Source organism: Corvus kubaryi, unplaced genomic scaffold, assembly GCF_017639235.1.
Source record: "Corvus kubaryi isolate FWS band 111438036 unplaced genomic scaffold, C.kubaryi_AGA036_p1.0 37308, whole genome shotgun sequence".
Taxonomy (NCBI): Eukaryota; Metazoa; Chordata; class Aves; order Passeriformes; family Corvidae; genus Corvus; species Corvus kubaryi.
In genome coordinates, this window is record NW_024581096.1 from 14,605,478 (window position 1) to 14,631,582 (window position 26,105).

Genomic DNA, 26,105 nt, shown 5'->3' on the forward strand with positions numbered 1-26,105 from the left:
TGGTTCCCACACAAGCCCCACCTGGGGAAGCTCCTGCACTGGTGACTCCTGGGCGCTGGAAGCGGGTGGCAGGGAAGGATGACTCTGGAAGCCTCTGTGTCTGCTGATTTCTCTTACGTACCTAGTAGTGGTCTCAGCTGGAGAGAGAGACAGAGCGGGAGAGCCTCTGTCCTTACCCAGCACTGCTGCTCTTGGGCTCTTTCCTTCATCCTTTGCACTGTGAAATTTCACGTGATGCCTTTCACATCCTTTTATTCTTGTAAGAGGTATATACTGCCGCTCCTCTGAATGACCAAAGAGGCTCATTAACCTGTTCTCACCTTTCTTGTTGGTGTCTGCTGACGAGCCCCACAGGGTTCTGGGGCAGCTGCCCTGTAGTTGCTGCCCTTTCTAAGCATCCTGCTTGCTGAGCCACACCTCACCCTACAGGGGGCTGGGATGAGGGGTACCAGTAGAGGTTTTTCCCTGTCCTTCATCCCCAGGAGGTCTTTACCTACCCAGCATTTCTCACATCCTGAGGAAGTGGCTGCAGATGAAGAAGCTGTGAGTGCTGTCTGGGAGGGAGCGTGCTGGTCCTTTGACCTCCTGTGCTACGGGAACAAGAGCTCTTCTGGCTCTCTGCCCTGCTCTAGCAATGCTTAATCCAATGTCCCTGACTCCCTGAAAAATCCCAGCCAGCAGAAAAAGGCAGCCACCCACTGGGAAGAAGGAAGGCACCATCAGGTCTCTTCTTGTCTTTGTTCGAGCAGGCAAAGTCCAAGGCTAGCTGTCACACGGAGCCATTCCAGGCTGTGGGTGTGTGGCAGCACATCCTGGAGATCCACGGAAACTGGCAGCAGAGATAAAAATACTGGAGAGAACTGTGCCTGAGGGCATCCAGTGGGGATGCAGGGCTCAGGACATGATGCATGAGGCTGGGCTGTTTTTTTGTGAGCTTACCATGATGGGTACTTCCAGTTCCCTGCAGTAGAGAGCCCTGGACCACATCTGTGCTTACTATTGACTGAAAAATGCTCATGGGTCACTCCCAACACATTTCAAGTATTTTGTGGTTTGGTTGCTGTTAGTGGGTTTCAGTTGGTTTGTTTGTTGGTTGTTTTGGTTTCTTTTATTTAAAAAGAGTGATTTCTGTGGACAGGGGTGCTTGGGGTGAACACAACAGGACTCAGAGATGAGCACAAAGTAAGAGGCTGCTCTGACAGATGCCTGCCCTTCCTCTAAATTTCTTGCAGCTGCTGCTGCTGCATCCCAAACACCATTTCTGAAGGGACATGAGGGTTTGTGGACATGCTGTGGGAAGATGCCCCTTGTCACCAGCGTGCCCCAGAGAGGAGGAGCAGCCCCAGCAGAAGAGATTGCTCCCTGCCTGTGTCGGAGAGTTTATCAGACAGATGTAGCTGCAGCTCTGAGCCCAGGACCACCTGTGTTGTGGGAGAATGACACTGCCAAGCTCTGCTCCACAGTGACAACAGGCTCATCCTTTTACTGTGGCCCTGCTACGGTCTCTGTGTGCCACTCACTGTCCTCCTCCTTCCCTGTGTACAGGAGTGGCAGAAAACTCTTCCATTCTTTATATGCCTGGTCTGTTTAGATGAGACTGTGAGGGCTTTAGGGTCTAGTGCAGGTCTGAGTCTCTGGACAGCACCTGTGAGAATAAGAGTTCCTGTGTGGCTTGGAGGGGCACACATGGTTGGCACATCCTGCACCTGAGTGCTGATGCTCCTTTTGGTATGCAGGAACCACAGCCATGGTGCTGAGTGCTGGCACAAGCCACGGGAAATGCCACAGTGTTCTCTTTCCCCCCCTACTGTCCTAAAACTACAGGAAAACACTGTTACAAGCCTCCAGGCCAGGGTAGCCCTGTTTTGGTCATGCAACGCTTGTCTTTGCTGAAGATGCCGTCTCAAGGAGGCTGTGAGGTGCTGGGATGGGTCCACAAGCTTTGCCTCCTCCCATAGCTCCCTTCTCACACAAACACAGAGCAAGGAGAAGGCATCTGCCAAACTCCCACCAGCACCAGCAGTGGCTGCAGGCAGGCAGTGGGAGCTGAGCACAGGTGACAGCCACATATGCCCATGGCTTATGGTGAAAGAGCTTGCAGAGGACACAGCAAGCACGGGAGGAACCCAAAAGCTCCATCCTGGTGGGTCTCTGCTACTCTTTTTCAAGGTTCCCATGCTGGTACATGTAAGCTAATGTCAGTTCAGAGCTGACATCGCATCAGAGCCCTAGACACATTCCATACTGCCATCGCCTGGCTTTATCCCTCCTGGCACCCTCCTGGAGTACTTGGATGGTGTCACAAGGCTGTGCATGGCCTCCTGTATCTGTGAGAGGACACTGAAAGCCACTTGGTTTGCAGCCAGGCATGAGGTGAGGCTAGACTACTTATCCTGCCCCAGGTGCATGCCAGTGAATACTTCCCAGCTAATCAAGGATGCTTTCCAGTGAGCTCCAAGACATGCACAGCTAATGTCTCACACCAGTGCCATTTACCTCTGCACTGAAATAAGCTGCTGATTACACAGCAGTAGATTAAAGGGCTTTCAATATCTTTATTGATATTTCTGGGTACAAGATACAAAAACTTAGCCTGGAAACTGTCTTCAAAGAAAACAAGAAGTGAAGGTAAATCTAAATGATAAAGGGAGAACTTGGCATCTTATCCTCCTTTTCACAGTCTGCTCAGATTTGCAGATTACACAGCCCCGTGTACATTTCAGTAAATACTCACAGTGGTACAACGAAGGTTCGTTTCCTTGCAGAGATACTCGCAAGCCCCACACCTTGGTCTTGTCCTCTCTCTTCTTGCACCGCCAATGGTAATTTGTCCTTTGCTGCTGATGGACTGTGTGCCTTGGAGAGGCTTGGCATGGCCACGGGCAGAGGGGCAGTGGGGAGTTGTGTTGTCTCCTTGCCGTTCTTAGCAAAGATGAGGAGAACAGGAGAGATATGAGACATCAACAGCCCAGATTCCAAAGATACAAGGAAGCTGGGTTTCCCTTGGTGTGACAGGAGCAAGACCCAAGAGCTGGGTGGGCAGCACCCCCCTCTTGCCCCTTGTGGGGTTTCAGCTGCTGCCCATCACCCCAACATCCAGTCTCCTTGTCTTTGCGGGGCTTTTCTTACTTTCTGGATCTGAGCTGTGCTTTGAGGAAGGGTATCAGAATTATTATGCCAGGGGAATCACAGTACTGGTCACCATGGGCTGTGCTGGAGCCTGTGCAAAGGGAACCTGCACTTCCCTTTGCAGCTGATGTTCCAGTGAAAGTGGCAGATCCTTTCAGGTTTTTATCTTTGAAGCGACTGTCTTCCTGGAGAAATGAAAGCATGACCTTTCAGGCATCAGTACACTTCCTCTGGGCTCCAGATCCCAGTTCTAACACTTTTGTAGCTTTCCAGCCCTGCAGAGCAAGGAGCACTGCAGAGGTGAAGCAGGTCTATAGATCACCTGTCAGGTCTTCACCGGGGATCCTCATGCCACAGCTTAGGGACTGCTGCTTTTAAAGGATTGTGATGCAAAAAGGAAGAGAAAGAGGTTATTTTCTGCAGAACTGGGCTCTGGAGCAGAGCCAAGCTCCTATGCTTATGTAATAAGAATAAGCAAACAGCAAAAATCCCGCAGGAAGGGGAGGCCACTAACCCACAGCAGGATCTGAGCCACCAACAGCGCCGACTTCTTCCTTTTTCCTCCATCTGAGCCTTTGGTTTTTGCTGGGTTCCCCTCCTGCTGGGCAGCAGCAGGCTGCCTTCCTAGCAATGGTGGCACACGAGTTGTACTGTGCTTCCTTCCATTTACCCATCCAGTGGGCCCCGAACCCAGCAGTTCTCTTTAGCCAGGCTGCAGGCAGCAGTCTGATCTTCTTGACTGTCCCAGTTCCCCTGAAGACAGAGCGGTGCCCACTGCAGGGCATCAGGGCTGCACAGGTGACAGCAACTGAAGCAAATGTCCCCTTGTACTGGAATACTCTGAGCATCATTTCTGGCAGGTTTTGGCCCAGGTCAGCTAGCCTGACTCCAAAAGCAGGCATCATTCCCAACCAGAAAGCAGTCCTTGGCAGAGCTGGTTTCTTAGTGCAAATGTATCTGGAGCGTCCTTGCTCCTCTCTTTGCAGGCCTGGGGGTTGGTTTCTGCACAATGCTTCTCCTGGGGCTCTCGGAGTGCCATGGTGGGTTATTGCCTTTACCCTGCTGAAGAGCAAGGCCAGATGGGTCTGCAGAGGCTCATCCCTCAACTCTGCACACAGCAAAAGCATTTCCCCAGCTCCTTTGGCTACCTTGCCTGCTCATGCATCTCATCCATCTCCTGCTGGGGGATCTGAACAAGCACAAAGAGGATGCCCAGCCCCACAGTCCCTGCAGCCTCTTTGAGTCTACCACCAGTGCCCCAGATCATTCCAAAACCCTGAGAAAGGCCACTGGGAGAGAGGTGCAGGTCCTTACCCTCAGTGCAACTCCACCAGAATTACTGAAGCATTGGCACTTTCATGCTTAGGGGATTTTCTCACCTGGCAGCACAAGCTGAGGGATGTGGATGGTGTCACCCTGCTGCAGGTGGGAGAGGACATGGTTCCCAGTTTGCTTCAGCCCCTGGTTTGCTGGGTATCTTGAGACCTCTCCTGACAGCGCCCAGCCTCCAGGGATCTGAGACACGGTCTGAAGTAAGACCAAGGGGTGGGAGGGTGGCTGCTGCCCCTGGCAGCCTGTCACCAGTTAGAGATGCCATGCAGAGGCAGGAAGCATTTGTTTGGTGGAAACCATTCCCAGAACTCTGAGCCTACAGGGAAGGGCCAGAAACACTCCCAGGACCTGGACTGGAGAGCTGGAATCAGGCACACATCAAGGCAAAGATATGACAGCCTCAGACATGGGGACTTGTTCATTCCTTGGGTTAAGAGCAGGGGTCAAACCCTCCTGCCCTGGTAAATCTCAGCTTCAGGAGTGAAGTGGCCACATCTGTTCTCAACTTGTGTTCTGCTGCCTGCAGAGGCTGTGAGTTTCACCAAGGGATGAGGAAGCCTCAAGCCACAGGGGTGTACCAGACCCCACACCATCCATGTTGTCACTGCTTCTACCCTGTTGTCCCCATGCACCAGCACACGCCAACACAAGGGTTGGCAGGAAGCCCAGCTGGAATGGGCCAGAAGGGCTTTTTACCTGCTTGGCTCGTGAATCAGTGGCTATCACGATCCATCACTGGCTTGCTGCCCTGAGCCACAGGCTGCAGACTGGCTCTCGACAGCTCCCTCAGATTCTATTCCCCAGTCACACTTTTCCTTTCATTTTCTAGAGTTTTCTCTGTGACTATTAATAGCCTTGTGACGGACTTGTCAGCCCTTGTGGAAGAAGAGGCAATAATCTCTTCCTGAAGGAAGTGGCTAGGAGACCCAAAGGATCCTTCTCACCCAGGTGTAAATGATATCAAACAATGTGCCTGGGAGGAAACTGAGGCAGAGAGAGCAGAGGAAGCTGTGAGGAGCAGGGCTCCAGAGCCCTTTGTGGAGGGAATACAGCTGCTGCCATCAGTTAATTAATGCTTGGCGGGGGCCTGCCACTGGGAACCCCACTGTTGGGGATCCATGGTGCTCCTGTCTGAGCACTGCTGAGCTCTGGGGCCACAGGCTTGCCACAAAAGCAGGCAGCATGCTGTGAATGGCCAAGAGTCTTGTTGGGGGTCTACAAGGAGTGCTTTAAGTGGGATGATTTACTACTTCCCATTTGGCAGCTTGGCACTGGAGATGGCTGCCATCCCCTCCAGCTACCCAGAGGTCTTTATTCCAGAAAATATTGTTTTGAAAAAGCTGTCCTTGTCCCCCAGGTGAAAGTACCCACTGGGTGGACTGAAGGTCTGCAGGAGGATCTGCATCCAGCATCTTTACCCTTGGCTGGTGTTAGGAGCTGCTGATCCTGCAGGGGCAGGGGTTTTACCCTTCCACAGAACCTCTTCTCCACCCAGGACAGACACAGCTGAGATGACACACTTTTCTCTTGACATTGCCTAATTGGCTTGATTTGTCCATATTAAACATTTACCATCCACAGTTAGCTCCCTCATTAGCTATGACACATCATGTTTAACCACACAGCAATATTGCAGCAATGCCAGGGCCAGCAGCAAACACTCAGGGAACTTCCGCGCAAGGATAATGCAGAGACCATGAAAAAATCTGGGCCTGAAATCAAACTTAAACAAGCCTGGGAATACTTCTGAGCTGGTAGAAGACCTTAGACAAGTGTGCACATCCCCATGCACAGCCTTCATCCCTGCCTACTTTATTTACATACAGCATAATGGCTTGTCTGTGGACCTGAGCACTTGCAAAGAGGAATTAACATGCATTTGATTCACAAACCACAGCCTAATTAATCCCCAGCAAAGCTTCTGGGCTTCACTCTGTGGCTGTGGATGTTCAAGGTGCTACCCAAGGTTAACCAGATGCCTCTCCTCCCTGCCCAGGGTGCTCAGTCCCACCGGCATAGGGCAAGGGATGCGTCTTCCAGGACCAGGGAGAAACCAGGAGGGTGGGAAAGGAAAACAATTTCAGAAATGACAGAAAAAACAAGATGAGGAGCATGCCGGGGTCCCTGCTACCCCCAGCGCCACGCTGAAGCAGCCTCAGGCCCGTCCCCCCCAGGGTTTTTCCCTGAGGGCTTTCTCAGCCTCCTCTCACAGGGATGGACGCAATTTCTCCAAAGGCTGATTTTGAAGGCAATGTTTGCCATCTAGTGGGAAAACAGAGTCTGTGTATCTCACTTGCCTGCAGAAGGATGGGGGCTGTGGTTGTTTTGGCAGTAGTTAGGGGCCACACGCCCTCTTGCCCATAGCTGGGCAGCGGCTCCCAGCTGGGAGTTCCGGGGAGGAGGGAAATTGGAAGAGGTGTTGCTGGTTTAGCTTCCTCGGGCAGCTCGCCAGCCATAGATGCCTGCCTGAGTGTGGATCCCTAGCCCAAGCCCTTGGAGAAGTCCCTGGCTGAGCTGCTGCCCAGTGTAAAGTGGGGAGCTGAAAGAAGTGCTCTGTAGTAGGGGGAGAAGCACCATGTTCTGGATAAATGTTGCCTTTCAGGTCAGCAAATCCCGTGGGGATTGGTACCTTCCAGATTGGCATCCTCCCAGGCCTCCCTCTTCCAGGTTTGCATCCTCCTGGGGATCAGTGCCCTCCAGGTTGGCGTCTCCAGCACTCCACTGGCAATCAACACCTTCCAAGTCAGCATCCTCTCTGGCATCAGTGCCTTCCAGGTCAGCATATGTCTGGTGATCAGTACTTTCCAGGCTGGCTTTCCCCTGGGAATCAGTGCCTTTAAGACCTGCCGATCATCCTGGGGGTCAGTCATCATCCCAGGAAGGGATCCTGGAGATATCTGACACTTTTGGCACCTTACCACCTCCCGATCCATCAGCACAGAGGTGACTATGCTGGTGCTGGTGCCTAGAATTCATGTGGAGCTGAGCTGCTTCCACATCTGGTGGATCTTCCAGTGCAGAGCAAAGGCTGGGAGTTGTTTGGCTGTGTTGTGAACCTGCAAAGCCACATGAGACTCCCAAAGGCACATTTAACTCTGGTCCATCATACTCAGGATGTGGAGAAAAGCCCAGCTGTACAGAGCTCTGTCTGCCCAGTGCCTGCTCCATGCAATCCCAGAAACATGGGGAGCACTGGAGTGCCCCAGGTGGTTCAGAAGTTCCTGCATAGGGCTGTCCATAACCTCTACTTCTTTATTCTGCCCATGCAGACAACACAGCTGATGTGGCAGTGGATGAAGGGGACCATAAGGTGCAGCTGGTGGGAGGAGAGTAGGTAGAGAGGCTGCCCAGGGAAGCTCCCAAAGTGTGTCCTGCTCTGTTTTGGTCCTTGCAGCTGGAGGAGAAGATGGAGATCCTGCCACGGGGAAGGGAGGAGATATCTCCTCTGAGCAAGCGATATGGCAGTACCAAGGAGCTGTAGTCCTCGTGTTGCATAGCAGAAATGTGTGCATGGGAAGCACACAGCACACGTACCCTAGTGCCACCACACTCCAGGGCAGGAACACAAAACACTGGGACCTCTTGCTTGGACAATAGGACTGTTTCCAGTGGGGAAAAAAAAAAAAAAAGCCAAAAAGCTAGCAGGAAAATCGCGGGCTGCTGCTGCTGCTTGGAGCAGTGAGCAGCCATTTCCCAAGAGCATCATGAGCAGCAGTGCTTGGGCAGAGCTGTGCTGCTGGCTGTTGTCTCCCAGCATCTCTGTGGCCACATGCTTGGCATTTCCCATCTGTGAGAGACCAAAAGTATCCTAGAGGCAGGGAAGGGGCCAGTCCCAGCAAGCAAAGAAAGAAACAACCCATATTTGGCGGGAGAAGCTGACAGTGCAGTAGCAAGAGATGTCTCAGGTCTCTCCCTTCTCCACATCTGGGTGTCAGCACATCTGGCCCAGCAGGTGATGTCTTTTCTGTTTCAGGAAAGATGGGCAAGGAATTTTCAGGCCTGTGGCAGCTAGAAAGGGAGGCAGATGAAGAAGAGGGAGCATGGGGGCTCGCAGGGGTCTCTAATGGGTTGGGTGCTTGGATCTCTAGCAAGTTCCCAGGCAGAGGTATCCACATGCAGGTGAGATGAAAGCCATGGTCAGGGTGAATGCTCAGCTCTGCATTTTTAAAGCATTTGTGTTTGGATTCACTGCATCTCTGGGCATGGTTCCTGCTATTCCTACTCTCTCAGTGTCTGGGCAGCATGAGATGGAAGCAGCTCCTGAGGGGGATGCAATCCTTCTGGAGATGCCCCACATTCTCCCCAGTACTCTCAGAACCTGCACTGCTGACAATTCAGGCTCTGTCTCCTCATGTCAGCTGTGATACCACTTACATGAGGACTGGGTGCATGGGTCACACCCAAGACTTGTTCCCAAACACAGTCCTTGCTCTCTGCCCATGGGCCTCTCACCCTTCTGCACAAGTCAGCCCCTGCACAGTGAGCATCTTTGATGCTTAGGATGGTAACTGAGTGTCCAAACTACCTATCCATACATTCATCTATAAATCCATCTATCCCTTCCTCCCTCTGAAAACCAATCCATGCATCCATCTATGCATCAGCACATCTTCTTCCCTCAATCCATGCATCCTTCCCTACCTGTTGAACCCCTGACTGTATATGTACCCTTTGCTCTCTACATCACCTCATGACATAGAGATGTATGTTTCATGGCCTGTCTCCCACATTCTGCTGAAGCTGCTTTCTTCTTTCCTTGGCTCAGGATTTGGCAGAGAAGGAAGCAGAATCAGCCATGAGAGGTAAGTTGAGACTGTTTGCTTCACAGTCCTGTGCAACTGGCCTCCTCCCCTGCAAAATGCGGGCTGATCCTGCCAGCGAGGCAGGGAGAGGAGGAGGCTAGTCCTGAGGGCTAGCTCAGAAATTTGGCAGGGTTGGTGGCAGTCAAACAGCCGGGGCAGAGCTGCACAACCGCCCACAGCCAGTGCCCTGCTGCAAAGGCTTCTGCCAAAGCTATAGATTTCCAAAACAAGTCCCTGCCTGAGACGTGATCTAGCCACCCTCTGCTGGATGGAGACAATGGACGTGGACCTCTCTGCATCTCCGTGCTGGGGACCTTCCCCGGTGTGTGGCATTGCCTGATGGAAATTTTTTAAACCAGTATATCCGAGGCCATGTTCTCCTGCACTTTTTTCCTGCTGGGCTTGGGTTGGTCCCTGTTCCATGCCAGGAAGCTGGACCCATCCCTGTTCCATGTGGATGCAGTCCATGGGCTGCTTTGACCTGGCACATTCTCAGCATATGCAGGCCTGGCTTGTACCAGCTCCCCTGGCGATCTTGGCACAGCATCCACTTTGGGGAGGGTGGGATACAGCAGCAAAGGCAAGTTTGGATGTGCCTCTGCCTACTTGGGGCAGGGTGCGTCCAGGCAGGGCTCCAGCCTGCAGCAGGAAGCCTCTGCTCGCTCAGCGGCTGTGCGAGCCACCAGAGAGCCCAAGCCTTGGAGGAAGTGCCCTGGCCCCACAGTGGGACAGGGAGGTGCCGGCACTGGGACTGGTCTCATGGTCCCTTCCTGTTTTTCTTCTCCATGGCTTGAGGACAAAGTTGATTTTGGCATCTGGATCCCTCTCCTTTATTCCAGATTGCTGCTCACCCCGGCCCTTCCCTTGCATGTTCTCTGGTCCACTGGAAAGCCCTGTCTGCCCATGCCCAGCACCAGTGCATCCTCACCTTGGGCACCTGGGAGTGCAGCACCCAGCACCAGGCATCTTTGTTACCCAAAGCACAGGGTTTGTGGCTTTCTTTGGGTCCCCAAGGCCTGTGTGTCACATTTACAGGCTGCTGGGGCAGGGAGCTGAGCCATGGGGCATCCCAGCAGGCAGCTGCAGTGCAGGCAGGCAGGACTTTGTGGTGGCATGTGGCCCCCTTGCCTGCTCTTGGTATCTCCAGCTGCCAAACGGGTGGCAGGTCATGACTCCTTACATCAGAGAGGAAAGGGGTCTCCCTGTAGGGTTGTGGCCAGCAGGATGCAATGATGAGAACCAGATGTGCCTCTCCTGCCCTGAAGCTGCCCTGGTCACCAGAACTGGATGTCCCCACTGCCTGGCCAGGCAAGCCCCAGCTGAGGAAGGGGACACAAGGCTTGCCACATGGGGACAACAGATCTATGGGTTCCCTAGGCAGCAGCAACACACTTCTATTTCGAGCATGCCTGGGCTTTCTGGAGTTTATAAGCAGGCAGAATACAGGGGCCAGAGCTGCTGTCTCACACACTCTCCCATTTTCTGGCTGCTGTGCTGCTACATCTCGAGCAGGCATCAGCCTCTAAACCAGCACCAGATGCCAGGAAATTACTGAGTTGTTTGCAAACACTGGAGCCACACCTATGGGAGGTACATCACCTGTGTTCCACAGCATCTCTGGGCAACCACTGCCTTGATCCTCTCCACAGTGGCAGAGGGGTGGGATCTGGTGGTGATGAGAAGAAGCTTCCAAGCGGTAAATGCTGCCAATGCAATGCTGGGAACTGAGAAGAGACAAGGGTGACCATGACAAGACAAGGCTGACTGTGTGACACATCAGAATGTGGTTTGGATGCTGGGGACCAGAGCCCAGCAGGGCACAGCAGTGTGATATACCTGGAGCTGTCAAGCTGTGGGATACCCCTGGGAGAGGGGATGAAGCTGCTGAGCCTGGAATGTGCTGAGTGTCCCAGTGCTGAGCTTGAGGCAGGATCTGGCTCCTTGCACCTCCCCATCTTGATGCCCTGCCCTACCTGGCCTGTGGAGAGCCCTGCTCTGGTCCAAGGACAGTGCCACACCAGTAGCACCCTGTAGAGGGCTGACCCCCATCTCTCTCATTCACAGTGTCTGTGCTCATGAGGGACACTGAGGGGCTGGAACCCCACAAAGCCAAGCATGGAGACCCCTCACGACCCCACACCCAAGGGCACCCAGTGAGGGCAGCAAGGAGCCTATGGGCGCATAACGCATTGCAAAAGGCACAGCCTGCCCCAGATCTCTCCAACCCAGTCCACACAAGGACCAGTGCAGGCTCCCTCTGCATCGTGGGTTCACAGGCAGCCCCAGGACCTGCGTGGGTCCCCATCCTGCACTGGCTCTGCTCCCCGTGCTCCATGCGTTGCTGCTGTCTGAATTTCCACCGAGCTCCATCTGGATCTCGTTGGGCTGCTGGCACTGAGCACCAGGGTTGGGAGGTGCCAACACATGGAAGCCATTAGAGGGGCCGGGTCGAGGTGCGGCAAGGGGGCCACATGCAGAGCGAGGGGGGCTGTGCAGAGGGTCCTGTCTTGGCTGTCACGCTGGTGAGGGCAAGGGACATGTCCCACACAGCTGCCTGTCTGCAGCCTCTTCTGGCACTTAGCCTCGGCATGGGTCTCTCTCAGCCCCTCCAGGCACCTGAGGAGAGGGCTGAACAGTTTGGGAAGTGCCTGTGCACCTCCTGCAAGGACCATTCCCGAGCTGGCACTCACCCCTCCCTTGGCACAGCATGATCTGCAAAGGGGTTTTGCCTGGACAGTGCCAATAATAGCATTGGCATATCCCCTTTATTGGCATCGCTGCTCCGTCCAGCCACAGCACGGGGGATTGGGGCAGAGGGAGTGGGCAGGGGGTGTTCTCTTCCACCTGCTGGCAGCTGGTGGGGGGTGACAGGCAGGGATCAGCACCCCTCGGCTGGCACTGGTGCCCGGCACCCCTGGGAGCCTACACCCATGGTCCCCCTCAACACTAGGCAGTGAAGTGGGGCTGGCTCAGTGTCTTATCCCCATTTGTTTAGCAGCACTCGGAGGTGGAGCTGGCCTGTCACCCTGAGCCTGAAGTGACTCCAGCTGGCTCCTGGTGGGCTCAGGCAGTCCAACGCTCCTGGGAGCAGAGCCTCCCTCCTTAGGATCCATCCTGCAACCCCAGGGTGTCGGGGGCTCCGGCAATGTCCACAGCTGTGGGGTGACCCAAGAGGCGTGGGGTCCATGGGGGCCAGCAGTGGCATCAAGTCCCACGCGTGGGCAAGCGGGTGCAGGGAGCAGGGATCGGCCAGGGCTCACTACAGGATCTGAGCTTCTGCAGAGAGAGAGGACAGGGGGTCAGGGAGGCACTGGGGACACTGACCTGCCCCACACTCTGCACTCCCTGCCCCACATTCCCCCCATTCCCCACCCTGCACCACGACTCACTTGGTAGTGCCTTCAAGTGGGTGGCAGCAACCAGAAAGTTGGGTTTGGTCTTGTCCTTGCCATGTTTCCTCACCCGGAGCCTGAGGATGAGAGCAGTAGTGGCTGAAGACCCCAAGCAGCCCCCCATAGCATTGGGATTGCCCACATTCCCAGTGATTCTGCTCTGTGTCTCCATCCAGCTGTGCCCAGCTCAGTTTAACCTCTCCAGTGGGTCAGCTCCAGGGCTACAGCAGGAGTTGGTCACAAGTTAGAATAGGATTGGGATGGGAACAGGGACTGACAGCAGAGCAGGAGCATGGCATGGAGATCCCATGCCGGGATGAGAGGGGACCCAGGGACAAGCTTCCCAGGGAGCAAAGGCACATGGAGGGGTGTCTGTGCTGACTCTGGAGCATGAGAATCCCCAGCAGGAGCCTTTGGGCAGATAATAAAAGCAGCAGCATCTTGAGGGGATTCAGAGAAAGGTCCCTTGGATCTGGGCTCATTGGAAAGAGCCCAGGCCAGGCTGGGCAGTACCGGGTGTGCTGGGAAGAGGCCCTGGTGTGGCACAGGGGCAAGGGGAGCATAAAACACCCTATAGGGCATCAAGTGTGTTTTGGCAGGGACCCCAGAGCAGGGCTGGGGGATCACAGGGCACTCCATGCTGAGGGTTCAGGATGGGATGGGGACAACAATCTTACAGCCCCTCCTTCTCAAAACCCAGCCTACCAGATGAGGATGGTGATGACAAGAACAGCAGCCAGGACGAAGAAGGCAAAGATCCCAAGGGACACCAGGACAGCCACCTTCTCCAAGGGGTCACTGTGATCTGGGACAGAGAGACTGTCACAGCCAAGGGATGCCACAGTCCCCAGCACCCAGGGGATCCTATGGCACACTCCTGGACACTCCAGCAGCCCAGCCACACACGGGCATGGGGCAAGAGACCCTTCCCATTGCTCTCAGCCACACACATGGTACTCCTGCCCACCACCCCCAGCTCTACTCACTGATGGGCTCAGGGTTGGGAGCCTGGGAAGGCTCCTCAGCCAGGCTCTCCAGTCTGGCATTTGTAGTGGTTTCTTCACTTGCTGTGGAGGCCAGGTCTGGAAGAACAGAAGAGATGGAAACACTCACCAAAAGCATAGGCAGCACCCCAGGGACCCACAGAGAGGAGCAAGGAAGGGTGTCCTTGTGTCCCAGAGATCCCACGAGGCCAAGGGTGTCACCAAGGTGCTAACGGTGCTCTGGAAGCCCCGCTCTGTCCCAAGCCTATGGGGGACAATCCCCAAATGGCATCGGCACAGCTGTAGACTGACATGGGCTGTCTACAGGGGTTTTGTCCTCCTGCAGCTCTGCCTCCCAGCCTTAAGTGGCCTGGGAGTTGAGACTCGCTCTGGTTGATATTTGGGGGAATGAGTGCCATGGGGAAGGGACTTAGGAGGGGCTTTGGGGAGGGATGGCACAACAGCCTGTCCCTCTCTCACCTCTGACTGGTGTTGCCCGGGCCTCAGCACTCCACTCGCTCCAATTCCCTGCATCCAGGAAATCCTTGGCACTGACTTGAACCACGTGCTCCAGCCCAGCGAAGGCATCCGTGATAACCTCAGACAGATTCACCGTCTCTACCTGTGCCAGGCAGAGGGGAGCTGTGGGGCAGGCAGGGGCATCCCTCACTACCCTCCCTGGCCCCATGCACACCTCACTCCTTTGCTGGCCCTGCCTTTCCTTGCACACTTACCACGGACCAGGAACGGTGGATGATGGGTCGGTACTGGAGCCGAAACCTTAGCTGGAAGTGGGGTTCCTTGGGCCAGGAGGAAGGGTACTTCCAGCTCACATGGAGCCGCCGTGGGGCCAGGGGGATGGGCTCCACCACTAAACCCTCTGGAGGGTCCGGCTTAACTATGTGGGAGAGGACAGGAAGCCCTTGTCACCCCGCACTGCTGTGCACAGGGGTGTAGGGTTCCCCGCTGCCACCCACAGGTAACTGCCCAGCGATGGACAAACAGTGGGACAGACAGATGGGCGGACGGGGACTCACTGATGGCCTGCATGGTGACATCAAGGAGGCGGTAGTTGAAGCCCAGGGGGTTCACCTCGGTGATGTTCAGGCGGTAGGAGCTCCAGAACTCTGACCTGTGGACGGTGCAGGTGCCGGGGCGGGATGGATCCTGCAGGCACAGCCCCATGTGCCCGTTCCTGTTCCTGCAGACAGGGAGGCAGGGTGGCGACACGTCCTACTCACCCACCATGCACAGTTTCCAAACGCTGCCAAGAAGGAGCCATGGGAGACCTCCACGCCAAGACCCTGGTGGGGGAGGCAGCCCCTCTGGCTCAGCTGCACTCATCCTTCCAGAGTCTGGCATGTCCCTCTGGGCATGACAGAAGGGACCCCCGTCCCAGCTCCACACTCCCCTGGGAGGGTCCCTCCCTGAGGAAAACCCTTCTCCCAGACTCTCAGGCTTAGGTAGCTGGCTCTCTGAAGCTCTTGCTTTGGGGTCCCTGCTGAAGACAGCAGCAGAGCCTCTGGGATGGGGGCCAGTCCCTGGGGAGCAGGAGCAGGGTGGGAGTCAGTCCTACCTCCGCTTTTCTTCGCCCGTCAGCGATTTCTTCCTGCCATGGAGACAGATGGGAAAGCAGATGATTAGGATGAGGGGGCAGCACAAAGTGAACCCCACCACGACCCAGAAGAGGGACAGGCTCCACACTGCAAAGCAGCTCCCCACTCCCACGTTGACATACACATGTGACAGCATGGGGGACAGAGCTAAAACCACGTCCAGCTCTTCTAGAGAACAGCCTGGCAGCAGGAGCTAGGGGTCCCAGGGAAAAGAAATGGGACCCCCTTCCCTGCCTGGGGTTTCATCAGCAAAGACATGGAGATACTGATAAAAGCAGCTCCCCTGTGCCTGGCTTCACCCTCCCCCTACAGGCCCCCAAATCCCTTGCTTCCACTCCCCCTCCCTGTGGACCCCCTGATACTCCACTCAGCCCCCTCCCCACCAAGCCCTCAGCTCCTGCAGCTTTCAGCAGGGCTGTGCTTTATGAGCTCCTTTGGACTTCAAAGCCGCCCGCTAATTTGGCTTGCAGGGATAATTAGAAGCAGTGATGCTGTCAGGGCTCCTTTCATCCCAAAGCATGCCGGAGTGTGGAGGCTTGCAGATGACCTGCTTCTCTTTTATTGCCCCTCTGGTGCTGGCAGAGCTGTCAGAAGGGAGGGAGCCTGCCTGTGCCAGCCCCCCAATGCTGCTGAGACCCCCACTGAGAACAAGCAAATGCCTGGTGCTCTGTTCACCCCAAAACAGAACCTGCTCTGGGGTGCAGCATGGTCCTTGGGGAAGAGCGATGGCCAGATGGATTTGGTGGTTATCCTTGGCTGTGACCCAGAGCTCACACCATAACTCCCCCAGTCCATGCCCTGTAGGGATATTCACCTGTATGTGGTGATGTATCTGGTGGGGAGGAAGGTCTCCACAGTGGAGGTCCAGGAGCAAGAGAAATTCTCATAGTCAGATGCTCTGCAGGACACAAAGGGGACTCCAGGCAGGTCTGGGGTCCGGGGGAAGCAGCAGTCAGCAAGGAGTCCCCCATCCTGCAGCCCATCCAGCACACAGGGATGCCTGTGTCAACACAAAGCCCCCTTTTGGCAAGCCCCTGGCAGGGGTGCACGCACCACCCTCCCCCTGGAACAGCCCGTGCTACTCACGCCCCAGACGCAGGGACACAGTGTGCAGGAGGCCACCGTCCTTGCCATGGCAGCTGTATGTTCCCATGGAGGCCAAGCTGGCACTTGGCAGCACCAGGGATCCCTGCTGGACGGCTGAGCCCTCCGGCAGTGCTGTGGCACCTGCTCGTCTCCACTGCACTGGTGAGCTGGGGAGGACACCAGGCAGGCTGTGTTAGGGGACAGGGATGGCAGGTCACCCCAGGCCCACCCTGTAAACCATCCCATTGGATAAATCCCTAGGTGTGCACGGAAAAGACTTACCCAGCACGGACACCAGGGCATGACAGGTTCACGTCTGTCCCCAGCTGTCCATACTGCACTCCTGGAGGGACACACATCCCCACATGTTAGCACTCCACACCAGGGCTGGGGGCACAGGTGGGGAGCCCCTGGGGCTGTATCCCACTGTGGGCACTGGCTGTGGGGTCTTGCTTCACACAGATACCACCATGGAGGTCTAGTAAGGACTGGTCCCAGTTGGGGCTGGGCAATGAGCAGATACAGGGGAGCACTGGCCACAGGTTGGCCATCACTGTAGCGTGTAGGGCTGTGTTTCATGTAGCCCTGGTAGGTCTGTTCCTGTCTGGGGGGAGCGGGATGCCCTCAGGGTCCTCATGCCTGGGATATGGAGGGGGTGCTGTATGGGGGGCTTGGTGGGGGTCTCACCTTCCTCTCCCCAGTCTTCAGGGATGGCAAAGGAGGCTGATGCCAGGGCCGCAGCGAGGAACACCATCACCCTGCCCAGGCCTGGGATGGAACTGCGCATCTGGAGGAGGCAGACAAGGGGAGGAGAGGGTGTGATTCCCTTCAGTGGGGCAGCTGGCATGGCCCACAGCCCACAGCATTCCTGCAGGGCCATGGATTCTGCATCTCACTCTCATCTCATCCCATCCTGCTGGGGACAGAACAGGGACTGAATCCTGGGACCCCAACTGTGACATCTGGCAGTGTCTGTGCCACAGTCACACCTGGTTCCTGGCTCCTGAGCAGTCCCCACGCCTGGAGCAGGGACGCAGAGAGCAAACACTGACCAGGAGCTTGGGGCTGTGTGGGTTGGCGGGATTAAGAGTTCTTTGCCATTGCAATCCTGTGCTGGGAGTCTTGGCTGGCTCCCAGCCCCCGGGTGGTCCAGAGACCTGTGCCTGTGCAGCTGGGGTGGGAAGGGACCAAGGAGAAATTCTGGCCTGTATTTATGTGGCAGGTGACAGCAATCTGATCTAAACAGGCTAACACAGCCAGAGAGAGCAGGGCTGTGGTATCTCAGGTTATTCCAAGTCTCACATCACTGCCCAGGCCTGCACCCACTGTGAGGCTGGTCCATGTAGGTCTCCATTTGTGGGAAAATGGCCCTGAAATCCCTTCCTCCCACTCAGAGATCACCAGCAGGTCAGGGGTGAGAGAGGCAGGGGATACAGAGTCAGGGGTGTGCACCCAGCTCTTCACGGGTCAACCCCTGCCACAGACTGGAGTCTCCCTGCCACCATGACCCTTTCCATCCCAACCTACACCACTGTGCCCACATCAGCCAGTGTCACCCTGGCCAACACAGCCAGCTTTGCCCTGTCCTGCCCTACCACCATCACCCTGCCCATCAGGGCCAGCAGTGTTCTACAATATCCACCCCAGCCAGCACCCTTTCTGTGCCAGCCAGCACTACCCCAAAGCATCTGGACCCTCCTGCAGAGTCCTGCATCAGCAGGACATATCAGCCAGTGTCACCCTGTCACCCAGCCACACCACCCTGTCTGTGCCACCCAACATCACCCCAGGGCATCCATCCCAGCCCGCATCATCCTATCCCTACCAGCAGTGCCACGCTGTCTCATTCAGTCAGAAATGAATCATTTCTCCCTAGAAGACCCCCCTGCCCACCCCTCACAAATGGACAGGCCTGTTTATTTACACCCACACCATTAGCTTCTGCTCCCAGCTGCAGGCAGGGGCTGAGGGCACAAAGGGCAGTGAGCTCCCTGCCAGCCCCAAGTGCAGGCATAAATCTGTAGGCATAAATCTGTGTCCCCCTGGGTTCAACAGCTGAGAGACTGGAGGGAGGGATGCTCCAGCCCAGCAAAACACCCCAGAGCAGCAGCCGGCTCCCCTCCTGTGGTCGACTGCCCATGGCCACAGACCAAACCACCTGGCAAAGGAAACAAGAGCTACAAGGCAATCTGCTGCAGGGGGGAAGGCGTGCGGCACCCCACATCAACCCCGCTCTGAACATGCCAGGCAGCCTCAAACACAAGCCCCAAACGTAAATAATTTCATGAGACTGTCATAAGCTTTTCCTACCAAACCACCCTAGAAATATTCCCACGAAATATCAGTTAAAAGGTCTCTGCCAAAACTATGCTGGTAAGTAACTGGGAACATTTGGCCTGAAAGTAAAATATTTTGGTGATGGGGAAAAAAAAAAAAAGAAGACAAAAATGAGTGTATTAAGTCTCAAAAGCAGCAACCAAAAATAACTCCAAAACCCACGTGGGCCAGAGTGAAGGAATAGTTCTGGGAGGAGGCGGGGAAGGGGAGTGGGTGTATGTGTGTGTGTCAGGAAGAAGGGAGAGTGTGTTAATATACAGAAAGAAAAAATAGCTTTAAAATAAAATAATTTCTTCTCCTGACCTGTCTTTTCATTCAAACACTGCAGAGGGTATCCAACATGTCTCCATAATGACCCTAGTGGTTAAGTCTAGTTAGGGACCTCTCACCTAGACCCTAATCCTCGTGGTCCGTAACTCTAACCCTTAAACCTAACCCTAACACCACTCATCCTGATGGCCAGTCCACATCCTCCACCCTTCATCACCCTTTGTCCCAGGGTCCTCCCAGAGCTCCCCACCCTCACCCCAGCATCCCATGAGCTCCCCTGCCCCAGAGGGCCACCCCTGCCAGCACAGGGTGGGAAGGCAGCACTGAGCCCCTACAGACATACACTGACTCAGTAAATGACCCACACCAGCACTGCCAAAACCTATGCCTGAGAGAGCGTCGCTGCAGAGAGAAGCAGCAGGGCAAGCCCTTCCTTGCCTGCCCAAAAGCCACAAACAACAGGGGAAAGAGCCACAGAGCCGGAGAAGATCCAGAGCCCTCGTCGGCACCAGGTGCAGAAGCAGGGCAGGGGGCCAGAGGCTGCAAGACAGGCTGCCCAGAAAGGATCCCCTTATTTTCTGCCACCAACCTCCCTGGCCAAGGGAAAAACAGGTGTGCAAATGAACACAAGTGTGAGTGGCCAGGCCCATCTTCCTTGGTGGCTCCACGCCCCCACAGATGGGCACACAGGCAGAGAAAACATCCCTTGATGCTTGCACCAGCAGTGACACATTCTGGGGACACAGAGTCCCAGCACAGTGGTCCTGGAGCCAAGCTGGGACAGAGGGAACAATCAGAGCTTTTCTTCTTCCGTTCATGCTAGTCCTTGCCAGAGAGACGCCCGCCGCCAGCCTGGGGCTGGTTGACATCCTGATGCCACAGCCAGGGTAGAGGGACCCAGCTCAGCCTGGGGGCGTGGTTTGGTCCTAGCAGGAAGGGCGGCAGTGCCAGACCCTGTACCCTCAGCACGGGATGCTCCTGTCACTGGCATGGCCAGGGTCACCAGGCAGCCTGTGACACCCGGGGATGTGAGCCAGAAATGCAAAGAGCCACTCTCCATCCCTCCCTGATCCTGCTGTTCTGCTGGGCACCACTTGAGCTCATGCAAAAGCTTTCAGGCAGTGGTGGGGAGAAATCCTGACACAAGCCCCTTCCTGCATGCAAACTGAAGTGCTATAAGCCAAAACTTCCCTCAAAATCACGGCCATGTGCACTGGCACCGATGTCCACGTCAGGTGTGACAGTCCCCTCGGCACAGCTGCTCTGTGCCATGCTCTGCCGTGGCCTGGCAAAGCCCAGCACAGATTCCTGGGGGAAGCCAACTTTCCATTGTGCTCGGTGCTTTGAAAGACGTTGGGTTTTGTTTTCTTAGTGTTTTTTTGTTTTGCTTCATTTGAAGTCACTCTTCAAAGCAGATGGGCCACACACAGAGCTGGGATGGTGGGGACAGGGACAGAAGCAGATGACACTGTGCCTCAGGGCTGCAGATGGCAGCGTGGAGACGTGGGATGCTCCCCACGGAGCACAGAAAGCTGGGGTGCCCTCCTAACCTCTTCCCAGGGTGGTGGGGGGCAGCATTGCTGCAACAGAGATATGGCAAATAACCCAGGAGCACTTGGCAGCTCTGCCTGTCCTGTACCAGGCCCTGATGGAGTCACCCACCTGCAAAAAGCAATGGGCAAAGGCCCAAAGCTGGTTCTAATGCCCCAGAGATGGCATCACTCAGTACTCCTCCTGCTCCTGAGCTGGGGGAGCGTCCCTGGCCCTGTGCTACCAACCCTCCTCTCTGCCAGTGACTGCCATAGGAAACATGTCCTACGTTGAAATGCATCGTTTCAAAGCAGCAGGAATTCCTCTCTCCTTATTTCTCTGTGGGGTTGGGAGCAGTGCCTTGCTAATCCCTCTGCTCCTGGCAGGAGCACCATGCTCTGAGGAACCATGGCATGGTCTGAGTATATCCCCGTGGCCACTGACCTGGCCAGGGACCTGGAATTGCCCCATCCCTGCAGCACCGGTGACTTCCATCATCGCTGCATGAACGCATGCCTGTGAGGTGGGGGAGCATCAACTCCACTGCTGGATGGTCTCCTGCAACAGCCACCCGTCCCCTGAATGCTGCTGGCACCCTCTCTGGGTGCCCAGAGAAAGCCCAGCAGGATGGAAGCATGTCCCCCACCACCTCCAGGGCCACCAGGGCCGTGCACCATCTCCAGGGCTACCAGCAGCACCGGAGGCAATACCTTGCCCACCTTGGGCACTGCAGGCATGATGCTTTGTGCACTCCCCCCTGGTGCCTTTGGGACCTCAGAAAGGGCTGTGATCCTCTTCACCACTTTGGTGGGGTGCATGGGTCCCCATGCCTGCTGTGGTGGGGGTACCATGCCATGCTGGGCTGTGCCAGAACACACACACGCACAACTGCAGCCAGTGCAACCCCAGCACACTGGAATTACCCCAGTTAAACCAGTAAAACCAGTTGGAGTCTTTCCCTGTGAGGCCAGTGCAGTCCAATAAGCCTGGTGCACAGTCTGAACGCAGGACTAAACCCAGCACAGTTCCGAAGCGGGGCTTAATTCAGGGCAATGCAAATATGGGATTATACCACACTTAGCCCAGGAGAATTAAATCCCACTCAGCCCAGGAGGAGAATTAAATACAGTGCAGTCTAAATGTGTGGTTAAACTCAGCCCAGCCCAGGAGTGGGGCTAAACCCAGCTCAGCCAGAATGTGAGGCCGGACCTAGCACAGGTCAGACATGTGGTTATGCCATCCTAACATGGCGTTAAACTTGGCACAGCTCAATTCAAACACAGGGTTAACCTCAGCATAGCCCAGTCATGGGGTTACACAGTTCAAATGTGGGGCGAAGCCAAATGCAACCTGGGAGTGGGGTTAACCCCAGCTCAGCCCAAACACAGGGATAACCCCAGCATCGTCCAGGGAACCAGTTATCTCCACAGCCAGATACAATGCACATCTCCATCCAAACTACACCAATCCCCTCCAACATCCACTGGTGACACCCAGCTGACCACAGCCCCACCGGTGTCCAAAGCCAAGCCCAAACCCCTCCATAACCTGAGGGTCACCTCTCTCCTCTGTGGAGCCAGCAGCTGCCAGCAGTTCCTGGTGCTGGGGGGCTCCTACACACCTCAGCATGCCAGCAGCACCATGGAGGTCAGGCTCTGCTCTTACCCCAGCCGGGAAACTCCCACCCCAACGCCCCGATTTCCGCTCTCCTCTGCTCCATCCTGCGGGAAGAAGTCTCTGGCTCCCAGTTGTAACTGGAGGCATCGGCAAGGGCCAAAACAGCGAGGGCTCTGTTAGCAGCCAGCAGCCCTGACACTGTGCCAGCTGGCAGCGCTGCATTCCGAGGGGGGAGAGAAGGGGCGCCCCCTCTCCATCCCCATCCCCACACTCCTCTCTCCGAAGCCACGTGCCAGAGACATTCCTAAAAATAATCTCCTGGCTGTAAAGAAACCTAGCAGTGCTGTAGCTGTAGTGCTGGTGGGTTTCTTTACAGCTTGGAGATTATTTTTAGGGTGGAGGCATGGAAGTTGGTGGGAGGGGGTGCTGCATCCCACTGTCCTTGGCATATGGTTGCAGGACAGGGATGGGTACAGTGCTGGATCTGGGGACACGGGTGGGACCTGCAGCAGAGAGCTGGGCCACCCTGTGATTACAGCAGGGTGGGAAAGGCTTTTTCTGTCCCAGGAACATTTTGGGATTTGGGACATTTTTCTGCTCCTGGGCTCAGCCCAGCCTGGCAGAGAATTCAGTGAACACGCAGCTCCCAGTACGGCAGAGAAGGTGGGTACCAGCCTGCAGCCTGCCCCCCAGGACCACCTGCATCTCCTAGACCAAAGTTCCCCCATAAGCTGGCCCTGGAGCTGATACAAGGGTGCATGTATCCATATATGTAGGGGACAGACGTAAGTGTACATACCTGTGAATGACCCAGGCACACCCAGCTCCTTCTGATGCTCCTGATGAACTCCAGCCTGGGGCTGGGAACTCTGATCAGGAGCGCGGCCCCACAGGATCCCCCATACACGATGCTCCCCCTTCCCTCCCCCTGCTCCAAAGCTGGCCAGAGCCCAGAAGCCATCAGGCTCAGCTCCATCCCTGAGGCACGAAGGCGCACGGGTCAGCCAAAACACAGCAGGGCCAAAATAAACAGCTCACCTTACACAAATGCTCCCCCAGCTAGCAATTTGCTGTCAGTCCTTGTGCAAAACAAAATCCCTTTTGGGCAAGAGAGGGATTTCAGGAGTCATTAAGGACCACCTGGGCAGCCAAATAAAGCCATCACCAAGGGGTGGCCCAAATAAAGCCACCGCCAAAGGGTGGCCCATTAACCTTTTGTACACCACCAGCAGAGTCCCTGCGGGAGCAGGGCAGGGGGATGGAAATTGCAGACCCCCGACAATGTGTGATGTGGGGATAATGGCACCAGTCTCCTTCACCTGGTGGGATAACCATGACCTGCCTTCTGCAAGCTTGGAGCCAACCCTACCTGCTTTCACAGAATCATTGAATAATTAAGGTTGGAACAGACCTCTAAGATCATTGAATTTGCTATGTGGAGGCAGCTCAGGGGAGGCAGGAGGGTGCAAGGCACATGGCAGGAAGAGAGGCTGGGAAGACACCTCATTGGGGGCAGCATCTGTGCCCCCACACCACACTTCTTATCAATCAGACGGCAGTCCCCAAGCCGAAAGGAGCTGGAAACATGGCAAAAAGTGGAAAGACAGGGAAAACCTGGGGGCTGTAGTACAAGGCCAGAGGACGGGGGCTGAGCCCTGCTGAAGTTGAGAAGGTTGGAAAAACACCGTCCGGCTCATTTTTTGCTAGGGGAAAAAAAACCGGGCCAAGTTCTGAAAGATTAAGTGTGATCGTATCCAAGAGGGGGAAAGCAGGGCCATGCAATGAGTGTGCTGACACATCTCCTTCCTCAGTGCTGGAGAGAAGCCCCAGCCCAGCTCAGGGCCAGCTCTGTTTACAGGCTCCTATTGTCTCTCTTTTTTCATTTGGATTCCCCCCCTCCACTGTTATAGTTCAGAGTAAACAAAAGCAAGCAGCCTCTCACTCCAAACATTTCAGCCATCCCAAACTTTCTCTGGAGGGGGGCTGCCCATGGAATTTTCCTCATCCAAAAGAATTTCGAAATGTTCCCATTGCAGCCTGCTCTGACTGGAGGCCAAGACAGCTCCAAAATTCTTCATGAAATGCTTGAGTTGCCCTGTGCATTGCCACAGCTCCGGCTGTGCCCCAAAGCCCCCCAGTGCACAGGGATATCCTCTGGCTCCACCAGAGGGGCACAGAGGCACACAGAGGCACATCCCAGCCTCCATAATTCCCCACAGCTCATCCCATTCACCTGAAGTGAAACAGCAGGCCTTGGTGAGCCTGGATCCTACCTTTTCATATTTTAAGCTGATACTTCAGTTCTTATGCTCCAAGTCAGCAGTGCTGGTGCAAAGTACTTGGGTGCACTGGGGGGTATGTGTGGCAATGCACCTCAAGAAAACACAGTATTTCCCTTTGCAGGCAGCACCTCCATAGCACCAGGCAGAGGGTGCAGAGCTCCTCCTGGGAGTGATCAGTGGCACCTCGAGCACCAGGAGCGCAGTTTGCAGCGGTGATGCCTCCTCAGTGCTGCCAGGTAACCACACGGGCAGGCAGACAAGGAAGGGAGGGTACGCTGTACACATCCCTGAGGATGGAGGGGGGGCACAGCACTGTGCCCTGCACACCCCTGGGAGATGGGGTGTAGAAGGGAGGACAAAAGGTACTCCAGAATGAGCCAAGTGATGGGTGCCACCTAAGTGTGCTGCTGCTCCCTGGCGCACAGCATGCTGTCAGGGTATGCATCCTGGTCCCTTCTGGGAGGTAGGACCCCAGCGTGGTCAAGGAGAGACCCCCAACAGCTCTCTTGGCTCTGGCTAAGTACAGATATGAGATGAAACCCCTGAGACCCTGGCATCAGGGTGCCAGCACTGCGCAGCCCGCTGGTAAAGGGGGCATTGGAAGCGGACCCTGAAACAACTGGAAGGGGAAGAGCCCAGCTAAAAAGCCCCACAAAAAAGCCAGCAGTTGCAGGAAGGAGCACCTAAAGCTCAGTCCAGCATGGATTTGGATGTCAATGCAAGCCACTGGAGTGGCCTGGCATGCTGAAGTCCCTTGTTTGCTTTCCAGAACAGTCTCTGAATGGGTGTCACTGGGTAGGTCATCCTGCAGCCCAAAACACACCTCGGCACGCTGGAGAACCCCCACATCCTCCCTCTCTGGGCACATGCAGATTTTGGGGACCGCAACCCCTTGATGAACATGCTGTCACCTCAGGAAGGCAAAACACTGCTGGTATCTGCTGCACCTCCCACCCACAGCATCCCACCCGGGATGGACACCGAGCCCCATGCCACCACAGCAGCACTGGCAGGGAGGAGATACCTCAGCTCCACGCTGGGCTGGAATCTTGCTGTGGGATGGGGCTCTGCTGGGTGCCCCTGCTGCCTCTGCACCATCTCCCTGAGCCGCCTTGCTGGGTTCTCCTCCTCCACGGAGGTTGCTCAGTGGTTTGGCGTGGGAGAGGTCCTACCCCCCCATCCCCAACAGCCCCCTCCCCTATAAAGGGGCCAGGCAGTGGCTGTGTGGGGAGCAGAGCCCCCGACACAGCAGATGGGGTCTGTAAAGTGAGGCTCCCCCAGGTGTGTTTGCCTTGGCCAGGGCTCAAGCCCGTCCAATTAGAGCTATAGAAAACATATCTTACAAAAAAACGAGGGGGGAAAAATAATCCTCTCCCCTGTGCTGGGGCCCAGGGTTTGGCCGGGATTTCTCGGCAGGCCAAGCACAGGCGATACAGGCTCCGCTGGCAGCAGCCTGGGGAGGGCGGGATGTTTGTGGATATTAAAATGCACTCGTAAAATAGAATAAAAGGGCAGCCTTGTTTCAGAACGAGTCTCCAAGGCTTTCCCCTCTCCCGTCATGCTTGGCACCTGGCCGGCAGCACGAGCAGCTCCCCCTTCCCACAGCCCCCTCAGCCATCCCCAGCTCGCCCAAGGGCTGAGGTGCTGTCAGCGAGACCCCAGCCCTCATGGCGTGAAGCTCATCATCTCCAGGAGGGAGCAGATTTGGGAGGGCTCCCCTCTACAGCTA

General features: G+C 55.7%; 1 protein-coding gene across 5 annotated transcripts in view; it reads right to left on the reverse strand.

The window, feature by feature from the left end:
- Nucleotides 1–2,531: 2,531 nt before the first annotated feature.
- The window catches only part of IL11RA (interleukin 11 receptor subunit alpha), a 32,517-nt gene continuing 8,943 nt past the window's right edge, over nucleotides 2,532–26,105 (reverse strand). For 2 of the 5 annotated variants that reach the window (XM_042028685.1, XM_042028686.1), the window contains exons 2-13: nucleotides 17,028–17,127; nucleotides 16,623–16,683; nucleotides 16,341–16,528; nucleotides 16,069–16,183; nucleotides 15,215–15,247; nucleotides 14,676–14,839; nucleotides 14,373–14,536; nucleotides 14,119–14,260; nucleotides 13,642–13,737; nucleotides 13,361–13,460; nucleotides 12,653–12,732; nucleotides 2,532–12,539 (exon numbers count right to left, since the gene is read on the reverse strand). In XM_042028685.1, coding sequence (XP_041884619.1) covers nucleotides 12,523–12,539; nucleotides 12,653–12,732; nucleotides 13,361–13,460; nucleotides 13,642–13,737; nucleotides 14,119–14,260; nucleotides 14,373–14,536; nucleotides 14,676–14,839; nucleotides 15,215–15,247; nucleotides 16,069–16,183; nucleotides 16,341–16,528; nucleotides 16,623–16,683; nucleotides 17,028–17,127 — 1,260 coding nt within the window. In that variant the 3' untranslated portion in view covers nucleotides 2,532–12,522. The remainder of the gene's footprint in view (nucleotides 12,540–12,652; nucleotides 12,733–13,360; nucleotides 13,461–13,641; nucleotides 13,738–14,118; nucleotides 14,261–14,372; nucleotides 14,537–14,675; nucleotides 14,840–15,214; nucleotides 15,248–16,068; nucleotides 16,184–16,340; nucleotides 16,529–16,622; nucleotides 16,684–17,027; nucleotides 17,128–26,105) is intronic. The other 3 variants (XR_006016172.1, XR_006016171.1, XM_042028687.1) reach the window with 3 other exon arrangements.